Below are 14,126 nucleotides of genomic sequence, written 5' to 3'. Positions count from 1 at the left end.
TCAAGATAAGATTTGGGTGGGGACACAAAGCCTAACCATATCAACATGTATCCACTATTACAGTATCATACAGAGTAGTTTTACTGCCCTGAAAATCCTTTGTGCTCTGGCTATGTATCCCTCCTTCTTCCAATCCCTGGCAACCACTGACCTTTTTACTGTCTCCACAGTTTTGCCTTTTCCAGAATGCCATATAATCAAACTCATACAGTTTGTAGCCTTTCCAAATTGGTTCTTTCACTTAGTAGTAATAATTTACATTTTCTCCATGCCTTTTCATGACTTGGTATCAAGCTCATTTTTTCTTAGTTCTGAATAATATTTCATTGTCAGGATGTGCCACAGTTTATGCATTCACCTACTGAAGGACATCCTGGTTGCTTTCAAGATTTGACAATTATGAATAAAGCTGCTATAAACACCCATGTGTAGGTTTTCCTGTGGACATACGTTTTCAATACCTTTGGATAAATACCAAATAATGCAATTGCTGGGTCACGCACATGGTAGGAATATGTTCAGTTCTGTAAGAAACCACAAATGCCAGGTGCAGTGGCACACGCCTATAATTCCAGCACTTTGGGAGGCCGAGGCAGGTGGATCCCTTGAGCTCAGGAGTTCAGGACCAGCTTTGGCAACATGGCAAAAGCCTATCTCCACAAAAAAATACAAAAATTAGCTAGGCATGGTGGCACACGCCTGTAGTCCTAGCTACTCAGGAGGCTGAGGTGGGAGTATTTCTTGAGCCCAGCAGGTCAAGACTGCAGTGAGCCAAAATCATGCTACTGCACTCCAGCCTGGACAACAGAGTGAGACCCTGTCTCAACAACAAAAACAAAAAATGAAAACAAAATCACCAAGATATCTTCCAAGTGGCTATACCATTTTGCATTCTCACCAGCAATGAATGAGATTGCATCCTCACCAGCACTTGGTGTTATCAGTGATCTAGAGTTTGACCATTCTAATAGGTGTGTAATAGTATTTCATTGTTGTCCTATTTTGCATTTCCTGATGACATATGACATATAGCATCTTGCATATGGTTATTTGCCATCTGTATTCAGCATCTTTTTAGGTGAGGCATTCATCAAGGTCTTTGGCTCATTTTTAAAATTGGGTTGTTTATGTTCTTATTGTTGAGTTTAAAGATCTTTTTGTATATTTTGAATAACAGTCCTCTATCTGATATGTCTTTGGCAAATATTTTCTCTTAGAATGTGGCTTATCTTTTCATTCTCTTATTGGTGTCTTTTACAAAATGGAAAATTTTGATTTTAATGAAGTCCAGCTTATCAATTCTTTCTTCGATGGATCATGCCTTTGGTGTTGCATCTAAGCAGTTATCATCATATGATGTTAGCTGTGGGCTTGTTAAAAAAAAAGTTATCATCAAATCCAAAGTCATCTAGATCTTCTCCTATGTTTTCTTCTAGGAGTTATACAGTTCTGCATTTTACATTTAGGACTCTGTTCTATGTTGAGTTAATCTTTGTGAAGAATGCAAGGTTTGGATCAGACTAATATTTTTGCATGTGGATATCCAATTGTTCCAGCACCATTTGTTGAAAGATAATCTTTTCTCCATTGTTTTGCCTTTACTCCTTTGTCAAAGACCGGTTGACTATTTATGTGGGTCTATTTCTAGGCACTCTATTTTATTATTTATCTATTTGTCTATTCTTTCACTAATACCACACTGTCTTAATTACTGTAGCTTTATAGTAAGTCTTGATGTCGGGTAGTGTCAGTCCTCTGACTTTGTTCGTCTTCAATATTGTTTTGGCTGTTCTGGGTCTTTTGTCTCTCCATATAAACTTTAGATTCGGTTTGTTGATATCCACAAAATAACTTGCTGGGATTTTGATTGGCATAGTGTTGAATCTATAGATCAAGTTGGGAAGAACTGACATCTTGACAATATTGAGTCTTCCAATCTATAAACAGAATATCTCTCCATTTATTTAGTTCTTTGATTTCTTTCATCAGAGTTTTGTAATTTTCCTCACATAGATTTTACACATATATTGTTAGATCTATACCTAAGTATTTCATTTGATGGGAGGCTAATGTGAATAGTATTTTGTTGTTGTTGTTGTTGTTGTTTTGTTTTTTTGTTTTTTTTTGAGACGGAGTCTCTCTCTGTTGCCCAGGCTGGAGTGCAGTGGTGTGATCTCGGCTCACTGCAAGCTCCACCTCCCGGGTTCAGGCCATTCTCCTGCCTCAGCCTCCGGAGTAGCTGGGACTACAGGCGTCTGCAACCACACGCGGCTAATTTTTTGTATTTTTAGTAGAGACAGGGTTTCACCGTGTTAGCCAGGACGGTCTTGATCTCCTGACCTCGTGATCCACCCGCCTTGGCCTCCCAAAGTGCTGGGATTACAGGCATGAGCCACCGCGCCCGGCCAGTATTGTGTTTTTAATTTCAGCTTCTATTTGTTCATTGCTGACATACAGGAAAGCAATTGGCTTTTGTGTATTAACCTTGCATTCTGCAACGCCGCTATACTCACTTATTAATTCCAGGAGGATTTTTTGTGGCTTCTTTCAGATTTTCTACATAGACAATCATGTCATCTGCAAACAAAGTTTTATTTCTTTCTTCCCAGTCTGTATACTTATTTCTTTTTCTTGTCTTAGCTAGGACTAAGGCTAAGTCTTAGGATTAGCTCAGACTTCCAGTGTGATGTTGAAAAGCAGCGATAAGAAAGGACATTCTTGCCTTGCTCTTGTTCCCAATCTCAGTGGAAAAGCTTCCACTTTTTCACTGTTAAGTGTGATATTGGGCTCTAGGGGATTTTTTTAAAAAAATAGAGATAGGGTCTCACTATGTTGCCCAGGCTGGTCTCGAACTCCTAGACTCAAGCAATCCTCCTGCCTTGGCCTTCCAAAGTGCTGCAATTACAGGCGTGAGCCACCACATCCGGTCTCTAGGAGATTTTTTGTAGATATTGCTTATCAAGTTAAGGACGGTCTCCTACATTGAGGGATTTTAAGCAGCAGAGTGAATTAAGCAGATTCACATTTTAGAAATCACTCTGGCCACAGGCTCACGCCTATAATCCCAGCACTTTGGGAGTCTGAGGTGGGAGGACTGCTTGAGGCCAGGAGTTTGAGACCAGCCTGGGCAACGTAAACAGACTCTGCCTCTACAAAAAATTTTTAAAAAATTAACCAGGTGTAGTGCTGCATGCCTGTAGCCCTAGCTACTTGGAAGGCTGAGACAGGAGGATCATTTAAGACCAGGAGTTCGAGGTTACAGTGTTATGATCGTACCAATGTAGGCAGCCTGGGTGACAGAGCAAAACCCTGTCTCTAAAAAAAAAAAAAAAGAAAGAAAGAAAAGAAAAAGAAAAAGTGTTGGGGTGAAGAAATTAGAACCTCATATACATTGCTGGCAGAAATGGAAGATGCTGCAACTGTTATGAAAACAGTTTGGCAGCTTCTCGAAAAGTTAACCACAGAATTACCATGTGACCCAGTAATTCCACTCTTAGGTGTATACCAAGAAAATTGAAAATAGGGATTCAAACAGATACTTGTACATCAGTGTTCACTACAGCATTATTCACAATAACTAAAAGGTGGAAATAACCCAAATGTCTATTAATGGATGAATGAGTAAACGAACTGTGGTATATATATACATAGAATGGAATACTATTCAATCATAAACAGATATGAAGCTCTGATACATACTACAACATGGATGCACCTTGAATACATTATGCTACATGAGAGAAGAAACAAAAGGACAAATATTGCATGATTCCACTTTTATGACATGAAATATCTATAATAGGCAAATTCCTAGAGACAGAAATAAGATTAGAGGTTTCTTAGGATTGCGGGGAGAGGAGAATGGGAAGTTATTGCTTAATGGGTACAGAATTTTACTTGGGGGTATTAAAAAGGTTTTGGAAAAATATACTGGTGTATTCCACAACATTGTATCATGGAATTGTCACTTGAAAATGGCTAAAAATAGCAAATTTTAACACACATATTACAACAATAAAAAATTAAAAAGTAAAGGTTTGTCAGGCATTTAATAATTAATACCTTTCATTGTTTTTTTCTGGAAAGAGTGTGTGCAAAGATACTTAACAACCAAATGTAATGTGTGATCCTTGATTGGCTCTTGCTTTTTTTCTTTTTTTTGAGACGGAGTCTCACTCTGTCGCCCAGGCTGCTGGAATGCAGTGGCGCGATTGGCTCTTGCTTTCTAAATAAAATGCCTATAAGATATTCTTAGGACAAGTGGGGGAAATTAAATTGGGAAGGGAATTATTATGAAATTAATGATCTTAGGTATAATAATTGTACTGTGGTTATATAGGAGAACATCTATTCTTAGGAGATACATGCTGCAATGTTAAAGGGTTAAGTGTTACAATGTCTGTAACTTACTTGCAAATGGTGACCCCAAAAAGGGGGTGTGTGTGTGTGTGTGTGTGTGTGTGTGTGTGTGTATGTGTGTGTGCGCGCACGCGCTTTGGAAGGCTACAATTGCGGGAGGCGCAGGTCTCCGACACCGAAGCCTTAGACTCGTAAGCCGGGTCAGGCCAAATTCCGCTGCGCGTAGGGGAACAAACTGCACAAACGGGGCACAAACGGCAAACGCAACCGTCGCCGCGGGAGCCTCGGCCTAGCTCAGCGCACCCGCCAGCATGCCCCACCCTGATTGGTCCACTTGCTCAGCTCGCCGGCACCCCATATCCAATTGGCGTAGCGCTTGCTGTGCGGCGGCGGCAACCGACGTACACAAGGAGCTTGAGCGTTCTGTGGAGAGAGTGCGAGGTCAGGCCATGAACTTGGGGTAAGTGGGGTAAGCTGTGGTAAGCTGGGGTAAGGAAGGTGGTCGTCAGCGGAAAGGGAGGCATGTGTATCTGGGTTGTCCCTTGGAGTCTTTACTGGAGAACGTTCCCAACTTGCGCCGCCGAGAGGGGCAGAGCACAGTTCTCGGGTAGAAGATCGAGGCAGATGGGTCGGCCCTTAGCGACTCCACAGACCTTACGTTTTCACTTAATGACTCGCATTGAAACTGCCCGTGATCCCCTTTCGGTCCCTTATTTACCTTAGGATGGGGAGGGAAGAGAGGTGAGGAGGAAAGGAGAGAAATGACGAGACAGAGGAAGCGTGGCAGCTCCTGGGGAGGACTCCTGGCCCACGCCCCGGGTTCTTCGCCGCCTTGTTTTTGGAGTCTTGCAGAATGTTGGAACGCCCAGATTAGTTTTAGGCCCACGAGGCGGGGAACCAGGCTTCTCAAGAAATCGATGTAGTACCAGTGCCTAACATCTAGTAGGCGCTCCTTAAGTAGGGGTGAATAAATAAATAAGGACTGGTGCGTGGTCTTCATCACTCCCAAGTTTGATATTTTAAGAAGATGAGAAGCCACCAAACTCAGACCTAACTGCATATCGTTCAGCAAATGTTATTATGTTTTAGAATCTGGGGATAGCGAAATAAATAAGATAGTGTGTCCCTTAAGGAGATTACAGTGCAGTGCGTTACTGAAGATAGTTTACCATTGAAGGTCTTTTCTTTCTTGGTGACGTTTCACCAACAAACATGAACTGGTCATAACCCCGCAATAAGGAAAGCCGTAAAACCTATTCTTTGCAGTGTTTTACCTTTAACAGTTAAGTTGAGGTAATTTGATTTCCCCTACCTGAGCAACACCGCAAATTTCGCGTTCCTAATCAGACCTTTCCCAGCCTTTCTCTCCCTTGACTGGCTTGCTGGATTTAATTTTCTCTCTCTGAATTATGAACTGTATGTATGGGCTGCCATTTTTGTTCTCAGTGGAGTTTTAGGACCTTAACAGACGTTCAAGTTTTGTTGGCAGTGCCTACTGTTACTTGATGCCTTTGCTTCTGACATGCACGTATAAAGCATCATACTACATATCACTATGTATTATTTGAAATATTGAAAGTGGTACTCTTTGCTCAAGCAGTTACTAACCTTGATGGCATTGTTAGTAGTCATTTTCGATGCCCCAGCACTCCGTAGAATGTGTTAGTCATGAGTTCATTATGAAACTAATGAATGGCGGTTAAATATATCTTGCTCCTTTAACTTATGTGAGGAGTTTTGGTAACAGCATTATAAAAAAATGGTGGCATGATAACTTAATTTATAGCTTACCAGTAACAAAATGAGATTTCAGGTTAATGATAACAATGCTTGTATTATTGAAGAGTTTCAAGAATTTTCCCTCTGTAGTTGTGGGTTTTATCTTGGATTGCAAAACGTTTTTAATTAAAACACTGGTTCGATGTGTACAAGATTCCTGCATAAATTCAAAATAATGGATTTATTGTCAAGGTTCAAATGAACATTTCTGGTTATTTAAAATGTTGCGGTTTGTTAAAAATGGGAGACAACTTTCTTTTTTTATTGCAGAGATGGTTTAAAGCTTGAAACTGAATTACTGGATGGAAAAACCAAGCTAATACTGTCTCCATATGGTATGTTGTGTTACAGAAATCTGAAATGTTAACTTTTAAATTCATACATAAAATTTATATTAGTTCAACAGACTTTTTGCTTGTAATAGAGTGATATTTAAATGATATTTTGGAAAAAGCTGTTTCCTCAAACTTCTGCAGATTTGCTTCTAGCCAGATAAAATCAGGTTACAACACTGCTTACTACTGTCAGTATTCAGACTCATAACATTTAATGTTCCAGTATATTGCGTGTTCATTATATTTGCATATAGCAGATATCCTTATTGCCTGATGAATAATACAAGTAAAATTTATGTAATTATGTTCTTTGCATGTAAAGAATGTATCATTTGAGAAAAGTTTATAGTAAGACCACAGTAAAATGCTAAAGTCACTTTTAGTATTCGTTTTTAAACTCAGTGTACTTTGATACCTTCTCCGCATTTTTTTTCTGTTTATAGTTTTACCTTGGAAAGATAAAAAACAAAAATAAAATAGAAGTAAATCCTTGAACTGGATTAGAAAAAAATACTCAGTCAAGATCTAAAGTTAAGGCTTTCGAGGATAATGTTGCTAGCTTAAAATCTTACAACAATATTAATTACAGTTTTCTTGCGTTACCACCTTAGTATGTTTTTAGTGGATAGTTTAGTAATTTCTTTTTTCTTTTGTAGAACATAAATCAAAAATTTCTGTGAAGGTAAGCCATATGACTTTGACCTGACCTGTTTTCAAATGTAAAATGCAGTTTTATTTACAGTGGTTAGAAAATAATTCCTGGGAAATGTCAAGTGTTCTAAGGGGTTTGGAATTATAGTGAGAAGTTATTATTTTCTTGCTTTCAGATTGGTCCTTTCACAGAAATTGAATCATTTTAGGTTTAGCCCAAAAGAACCTCTTTCTCTAGATAAGTGCTGTTCAGTAAAGCATCTATGTTAATGGAAGTATTCATTAATAAAATCAGTATTATCGAATATGAAAGCCACTAGTCATGTATAGTTATTGAGCACTTAAAATGTAACTAGTATGACTGAGCAACTGAATTTCTAATTTCCTTTAATTTTTAATGGAATTTAATGGATAATGGACTGTACTGGACAATGCAGCTCCAGAGATCTTTAAAAATAGATATTCAGACTTTAAACAGAAATGTTTTTTCTTTTCATACTCAAATTCCATTTGCCCACACCAAAGGGGAAATTTAATTCACAAATTGTAGCATGCATTTAGCTTTTTCCTTTAAAAGGTTGCACTTGAGCTTAAGGGTAATTTTCCTTTTAAATTATTTTCCCTTATCAGGAATCTATTGTGCTTTTTTCTACAAAATACGTTATCACTTTATTTTAATTTTTGAGACAGAGTCTCACTCTGTCACCCAGGTTGGAGTGTAGTGGCATAATCATGGCTGCAGATCTTCCTCCTCCAGCCTCCTGAGTAGCTGGGACCATGTGCATGAGCCACCATGCCCAGCTAATTTTTTTTATTTTTAGTAGAGAGGGGATCTCACTATGTTGCGTAGGCTGGAATTACCATTTAAAAATTTTTTTGGAGGTTGAGCATGGTGGCTCATGCCTGTAATCTCAGCACTTTGAGAGGCCAAGGTGGGTGGATCACCTGAGGTCAGGAGTTCAAGGCCAGCCTGGCCAGCATGGTGAAACCCCATCTCTACTAAAAATACAAAAATTAGGTGTGGTGGCGCTAGTCCCAGCTACTTAGGAGGCTGAGGCAGAAGCATCACTTGAACCCTGGAGATGGAGGTTGTAGTGAGCCGAGATCGCACCACTGCACTCCAGCCTGGGTGACAGCGAAATTCCTTCTCAAAAAACAAAAGCAAAAAAAGCCAACTTTTTTGATACTTCTACTTTTCTTGGTACCTATTTCTTTTTTAATTTTTAGATTAATATCAGTAGGAATTTCTCTTCTCCTCTTTCATAACTTACTACAGCCCCCTTTTCTTTTATCTTTGCATTGTCTTAAAGTCTTTGCTTGTATGTGAATAGAACCCAGTTTGGATGATGTACCACTTTGCCCTTCAACTCTAAGCCCTTGATGGCTTTACTTGCAGGTTTAATTAAGGTGAAGAAGTTGCTGGAGTACCCAAAATATCACTCAATAAATAGGTGAAGATGATCAGAACAATTCCACAAGCTATATATAAAAATTGTTTCTCTATCATATAGTTATATACCACGTATGCTCCCCTAATCACAGACTACAGATTGTATGTTATTCCTACCCCTTTCCCTATTAAAAATTGCAACTAACTGCTGTTATTTGAAACACATTCACAAATACAGTGGCCTTTATCAAGTTCCTAGATGAAAAGCTATTTGTAATGGTTGATTTTTAGCTTCTCCAGGCTGATTTGTTATAGAAGCCACATTTGTGAAGACATTTTATTGTCATTTTAACCAACTCAGAACATCTGAAGATCCCCTTTATAGGCCTATAATAAACAGAATTCACTAGTCTTGGATTTTTGGTAGGCCTATAATAAAGTTACTAGTCTTGGACTTTTGATTACTAGACTTTTAATTATAAAATTCTATCAGCTGTCTAGAGGTGTTTTAGGATTTTTTTTTTTTAAGAGTAACTACTATGTTCTCAACTGATGTTGAGCCTAAATTGTTTACTGCCTTAAAGCAAATTGTTTGGGTTTATCCCCATTGCATTTGGGACTTCAAAATACTGATGCAACGTAAGTTTCCCTTCTGTATTGATTGTTTTCAAGAAATTTCTTTTCCCATATTGATAGAGGTTACAGAGATCCTCCTCATTTCTTTTTTGTTCTTCACAGACTATAAACACCAAAATCAGTAGTATTTTCTTCCTTTTTTGTTTTGTTTTTTAGTTTCCCAAATTTCACAGTTCTGCCACTAGATGTTGAATTCTCTTTTCTGCAAGTTATTCATGAATTATCTCTGCATAGTGCTTTTCTTTGTTCCTTCTAATGGGGTAAGCTCCTGAGTTACTACAACACCTACAGGTCTCTTTTTTTTTTTTCCCCTATTTCCCACTGGTTGAATTATTGTAATCTCCATAGTGTGTTCTTTAAACACAGCTGAACTCTATCTCATTATCATCAAGTGTAACATACATGTGGTCAAAGTGCTTTCCTAATTCTATCAAAATCTGTGCATTTTTCTTTCTTTTTTTTTTTTTTTTTTTTTCTTTTTTGAGACAGGCTCTCTCTCTTTGTCCAGGCTGGAGTGCAGTGGGACAGTTATGGCTCACTGCAGCCTCGACCTCCTGGGCTCAAGGGATCTTCCTGCCTCAGCCTCCCAAGTAGCTAGGACTATAGGCGCATGCCCACACCACCAGGCTCAGTTAATTTTTTTAATTTTTTTTGTATAGACGGGAGTCTTCCTGTGTTGCCCAGGCTTGTCTCAAACTCCTGGGCTCAAGCGATCCTCCTGCCTCAGCCTCCCAGAGTGCTGGGATGATAGGTGTGAGCCACTGTGCCCAGCCTCTCCTACATTTTTATTTTTCTTCAATCTGTGGTAATGAAGTAAACTTGGTTACTTGCCTAATTTCTTAGGTTTATAGGAAGAGAAATGGGAAAATACAGATAATACAGTATCATAAGTAATTTATTAAAATAATGGATTCTAAAACTCTTAAACTTAAAATAGTCTCAAAGATTAGTTGAACTATAAAACAATAAAAAAATTTTTATGAGTATGTCTGCATGTGAGAATCAGTGACATACTAAAAGGTATTTGTAATATTAGTGCTAGGTAGCACATTTTATATATATATATAGTTTGTTTGTTTGTTTGTTGTAGAGACGAAGTTTCGTTGTTGTTGCCCAGGCTGGAGTGCAGTGGCACGATCTCGGTTCACTGCAACCTCTGCCTTCTGGGTTCAAGCGATTCTCTTGCCTCAGCCCCTCGAGTAGCTGGGATTACAGGAGCCCACCACCACGCCCAGCTAATTTTTTGTATTTTTTTTTTTTTTTTTTTTTTTTTTTTTTTTTTAGCAGAAATGGTGTTTTACCATGTTGGCCAGGCTGGCCTTGAACTCCTGACCTCCGGCAATCCACCCACCTTGGCCTCCCAAAGTGCTGGGATTACAGGCATGAGCCACCGCACCCTGGCCCACATTTTATATTTAAAAATGTTACTTTTCTCTGATTTGTTCTGGCCTTGGGATCCTGGCCCCATATAAATTGTGAAGTGAGCTGATATTAAACAAATCCATTGAACATTGTCTTTATAATAATAAAAAATGGCTGGGCTTGGTGGCTCACGCCTGTAATCCCAGCACTTTGGGAGGCCGAGGCAGGTGGATCACCTGAGGTCAGGAGTTCGAGACCAGCCTGGCTAGCATGGTGAAACCCTGTCTCTACTAAAAATACAAAAACTAGCCAGGCGTGGTGGTGGGCATCTGTAATCCCAGCTACTCAGGTGGCCGAGGCAGGAGAATTGCTTCAACCCGGGAGGTGGAGGTTGCAGTGAGCTGAGATCGTGCTGTTGCACTCCAGCCTGGGCAACAGAGTGAAATGCTGTGTCAAAAAAAAGTAGTTAAACAATTTTTTTTAATTGAAAAAAATAGAGGTAATGTAGGTGGTATAATCTAATGACATTAGATTCAAAGCTGGAGTATAGTGGAGATGTCCTATAACAACTATAATAAAAGTTCCTGAAGTAAGATAATTTCTAGTTGTTGATGAAGATTTGCAAGTTTTAAGAGTTAGTTTCTTATGGTTATATTACCTAAATAGCAAAATGGAAAAAAGTTTAGAGGACTGATTTATCACAGATCATATAAATAAAGATAATTGGTGGTTTTTCTTGGACAGTTGTAAAGAATAAGCTTCTGGTGTTTTAACAGATGGGAAATAAGGCCAAGATTGCAAAATGTCCTTTAAGAACAAAAACTGGGCACATTCTAAAATCAACACAAGATACTTGTATTGGGAGTGAAAAACTTTTGCAAAAGAAGACAGTTGGTTCAGAAACATCACAAGCAAAAGGTGAAAAAAATGGAATGACTTTTTCATCTACTAAGGATTTATGTAAACAATGTATAGATAAAGACTGTCTTCATATCCAGAAAGAGATTTCACCTGCAACCCCTAATATGCAGAAGACTAGAAACACCGTAAATACATCTCTAGTAGGTAAACAGAAGCTTCACAAAAAACACATCACAGCTGAAAACATGAAGAGCAGTTTGGTGTGTCTAACACAAGACCAACTACAACAGATTTTGATGACTGTAAACCAAGGAAATAGATCTCTTTCCCTGACTGAGAATGGAAAGGAGGCAAAAAGTAAGATTTTTCTAAAGTTTTCATGAAGCTTGATTTTTTCAATATGTGTTTTAGAATATCAGATTCATTGGGTTTTATGTAACTGTGACTCTTAAATGCTAATTTAACCTGTTAATCTATTAAAATAATTGTTCTTTTAGAGGACTTTCTCTAATATGCAAAATTATTTCTATAGTTGTGCCATATTTTAAAGTTAGTGCTTAGAATATTAAACCTAGTTTCTGTGGATTTTAGAAAAAATGTTGGTACAAAAAACTATTATTATACTTATTTTAGAATATAGGAGGCTTTACTCATATTTAAAATAGTTATGTGAAACATTGTTTAAAAACAAATTATGATATTTCCAGTGAAAATTAGGAAACCTTGCTATGACTATTTGACTTGAGTTACTGAAAAACATTGCTTGGCCACTGCATTTACTCTTTCTATTCCTCATTCCATGCTAAGAATTGGCAGTACTTTTTTTAAAAAACAAGGTTAACACAGATTTGGAAGGAACAGGAGTGTTATATGCTTTGTCTTTCACAAGTCCTGGCATTGTATTGTGTTTTTAAAAGCCTTCTAATTTCCACTTCGGGATAAGGAATTGCGAATATGAAGACAATAGAAATGTCTAAAATTGTATTACGCAATAGTGAAATAAAAAATTAACAGTTCACATAGAGAGGCCCCACAAATGGTTTGGGGACCCAGTAACTCCTGAATATTCCCATGATACTCAAGATGGGATTATTTACTCTCTCTTGTTATAGATTATTCTTGGTAAAATGAGGGAGCTGGATTTTGTCTTTAAGGCTAAAATTCTAGCAACAACAACAACCTGCTTATTAGGCATAACGAGAAATCATATGAACAAAGTTAAAAGCAGAATTTGCCTAATCATGTAGACTTTCATATTAAGTATGTTTTCTCTTCATTGGGAGAACTAGCACATTCAAAAGAAATCAGAACATTTTTTGAGCCAGCCTGTGAGCCCTCTGTAAAACATCTGATTTTGATATTATAGCTGGGCATAGAGACAATTCATGAAAAGGTTTTCCACTGATTTCACAGCTAAATAAGAAAAATAATGTCAAGGTAATGAGTATTTATCAAGATATTTGTATTTATTTCCCTTTAGGTTGTGATTTGTGTTATAATTTTTATTTTATTTATTTATTTTTTTTTTGAGATGGAGTCTTGCTTTGTCACCCAGGCTGGAGTGCAGTGGCATGATCTCGGCTCACTGCAAGCTCTGCCTCCCGGGTTCACACCATTCTCCCGCCTCAGCCTCCTGAGTAGCTGGGACTACAGGCACACACCACCACGCCCAGCTAACTTTTTTTTTTCGTATTTTTAGTAGAGACAGGGTTTCACCGTGTTAGCCAGGATGATCTCGATCTCCTGACCTCATGATCTGCCTGCCTCAGCCTCCCAAAGTGCTAGGATGACAGGCATGAGCCACCGCATCTGGCCATATAATTTTTATTTGTATTTTTTATTTATTATTATTTTTTTAGATGGAGTCTCCCTTTGTCGCCCAGCCTGGAGTCTCACTCTGTTGCCCAGGCTGGAGTGCAGTGGTGCGATCTCGGCTCACTGCAAGCTCCGCCTCCCAGTTCACGCCATTCTTCTGCCTCAGCCTCCCAAGTACCTGGGACTACAGGCACCCGCCACCATGCCCGGCTAATGTTTTGTATTTTTAGTAGAGACAGGGTTTCACCGTGTTCGCCAGGATGGTCTCGATCTCCTGACCTCGTGATCCGCCCACCTTGGCCTCCCAAAGTGCTGGGATTACAGGCATGAACCACCGTGCCCAGCCAATTTTTATTTTTAAAAGCATGCTGGCAAGAGGAAATGGAGATTTGTTTTCTGTTGTTGCTCGATTGTTTTCTTCCTTATCTGATACAAGAAATTGTATGGCTATGGTCATGAGCAAGCCATTTAACCTCTGGGTTTCAGTTTCCTTTGTTTTTTTTGTTTTTTTTTGTTTTTTTTTTTTGAGACGGCCTCTGGCTCTGCTGCCCAAACTGGAGTGCAGTGGCACAATCTCAGGTCACTGAAACCTCCACCTCTTGGGCTCAACCCATCCTCCCACCTCAACCTCCCAAATAGCTAGGACTACAGGCATGTGCCACCACACCTACCTAATTTTTGTAATTTTGGTAGAGACGGGGTTTTGTCGTGTTGCCCAGGCTGATCTCGAACGCCTGAGCTTAAGCAATCTGCCCATGTCAGCCTTCCAAAGTTCTGGGACTACAGGTGTGAGCCACCACACCTTGCTTCCATTTTTTCTTTTTGACAGGAAGGGAAACTTAATGGCCACCTCAAGGATTGTTTTGAGAGTTAATTTAAGTAACGTATAAGACATGTAAGAACTGTATAGCACTATGCCAAGTATTATAATAGATGTA

The 14,126-nt window shown here is 38.8% G+C and overlaps 1 protein-coding gene across 7 annotated transcripts in view; it reads left to right on the top strand.

Moving 5' to 3' along the window:
• Positions 1–4,727: 4,727 nt before the first annotated feature.
• CCDC66 (coiled-coil domain containing 66) overlaps positions 4,728–14,126 on the top strand; it is a 67,930-nt gene continuing 58,531 nt past the window's right edge. For all 7 annotated transcript variants that reach the window (XM_030811581.1, XM_030811577.1, XM_030811575.1 and 4 more), the window contains exons 1-4: positions 4,728–4,819; positions 6,409–6,473; positions 7,130–7,155; positions 11,289–11,730. In XM_030811581.1, the coding sequence (XP_030667441.1) occupies positions 4,809–4,819; positions 6,409–6,473; positions 7,130–7,155; positions 11,289–11,730 (544 nt within the window). In that variant the 5' untranslated portion in view covers positions 4,728–4,808. The remainder of the gene's footprint in view (positions 4,820–6,408; positions 6,474–7,129; positions 7,156–11,288; positions 11,731–14,126) is intronic.

This window comes from Nomascus leucogenys, chromosome 4 (assembly GCF_006542625.1).
Source record: "Nomascus leucogenys isolate Asia chromosome 4, Asia_NLE_v1, whole genome shotgun sequence".
In the NCBI taxonomy this organism is placed as follows: Eukaryota; Metazoa; Chordata; class Mammalia; order Primates; family Hylobatidae; genus Nomascus; species Nomascus leucogenys.
This window is presented reverse-complemented; position numbering and strand designations above follow the sequence as displayed.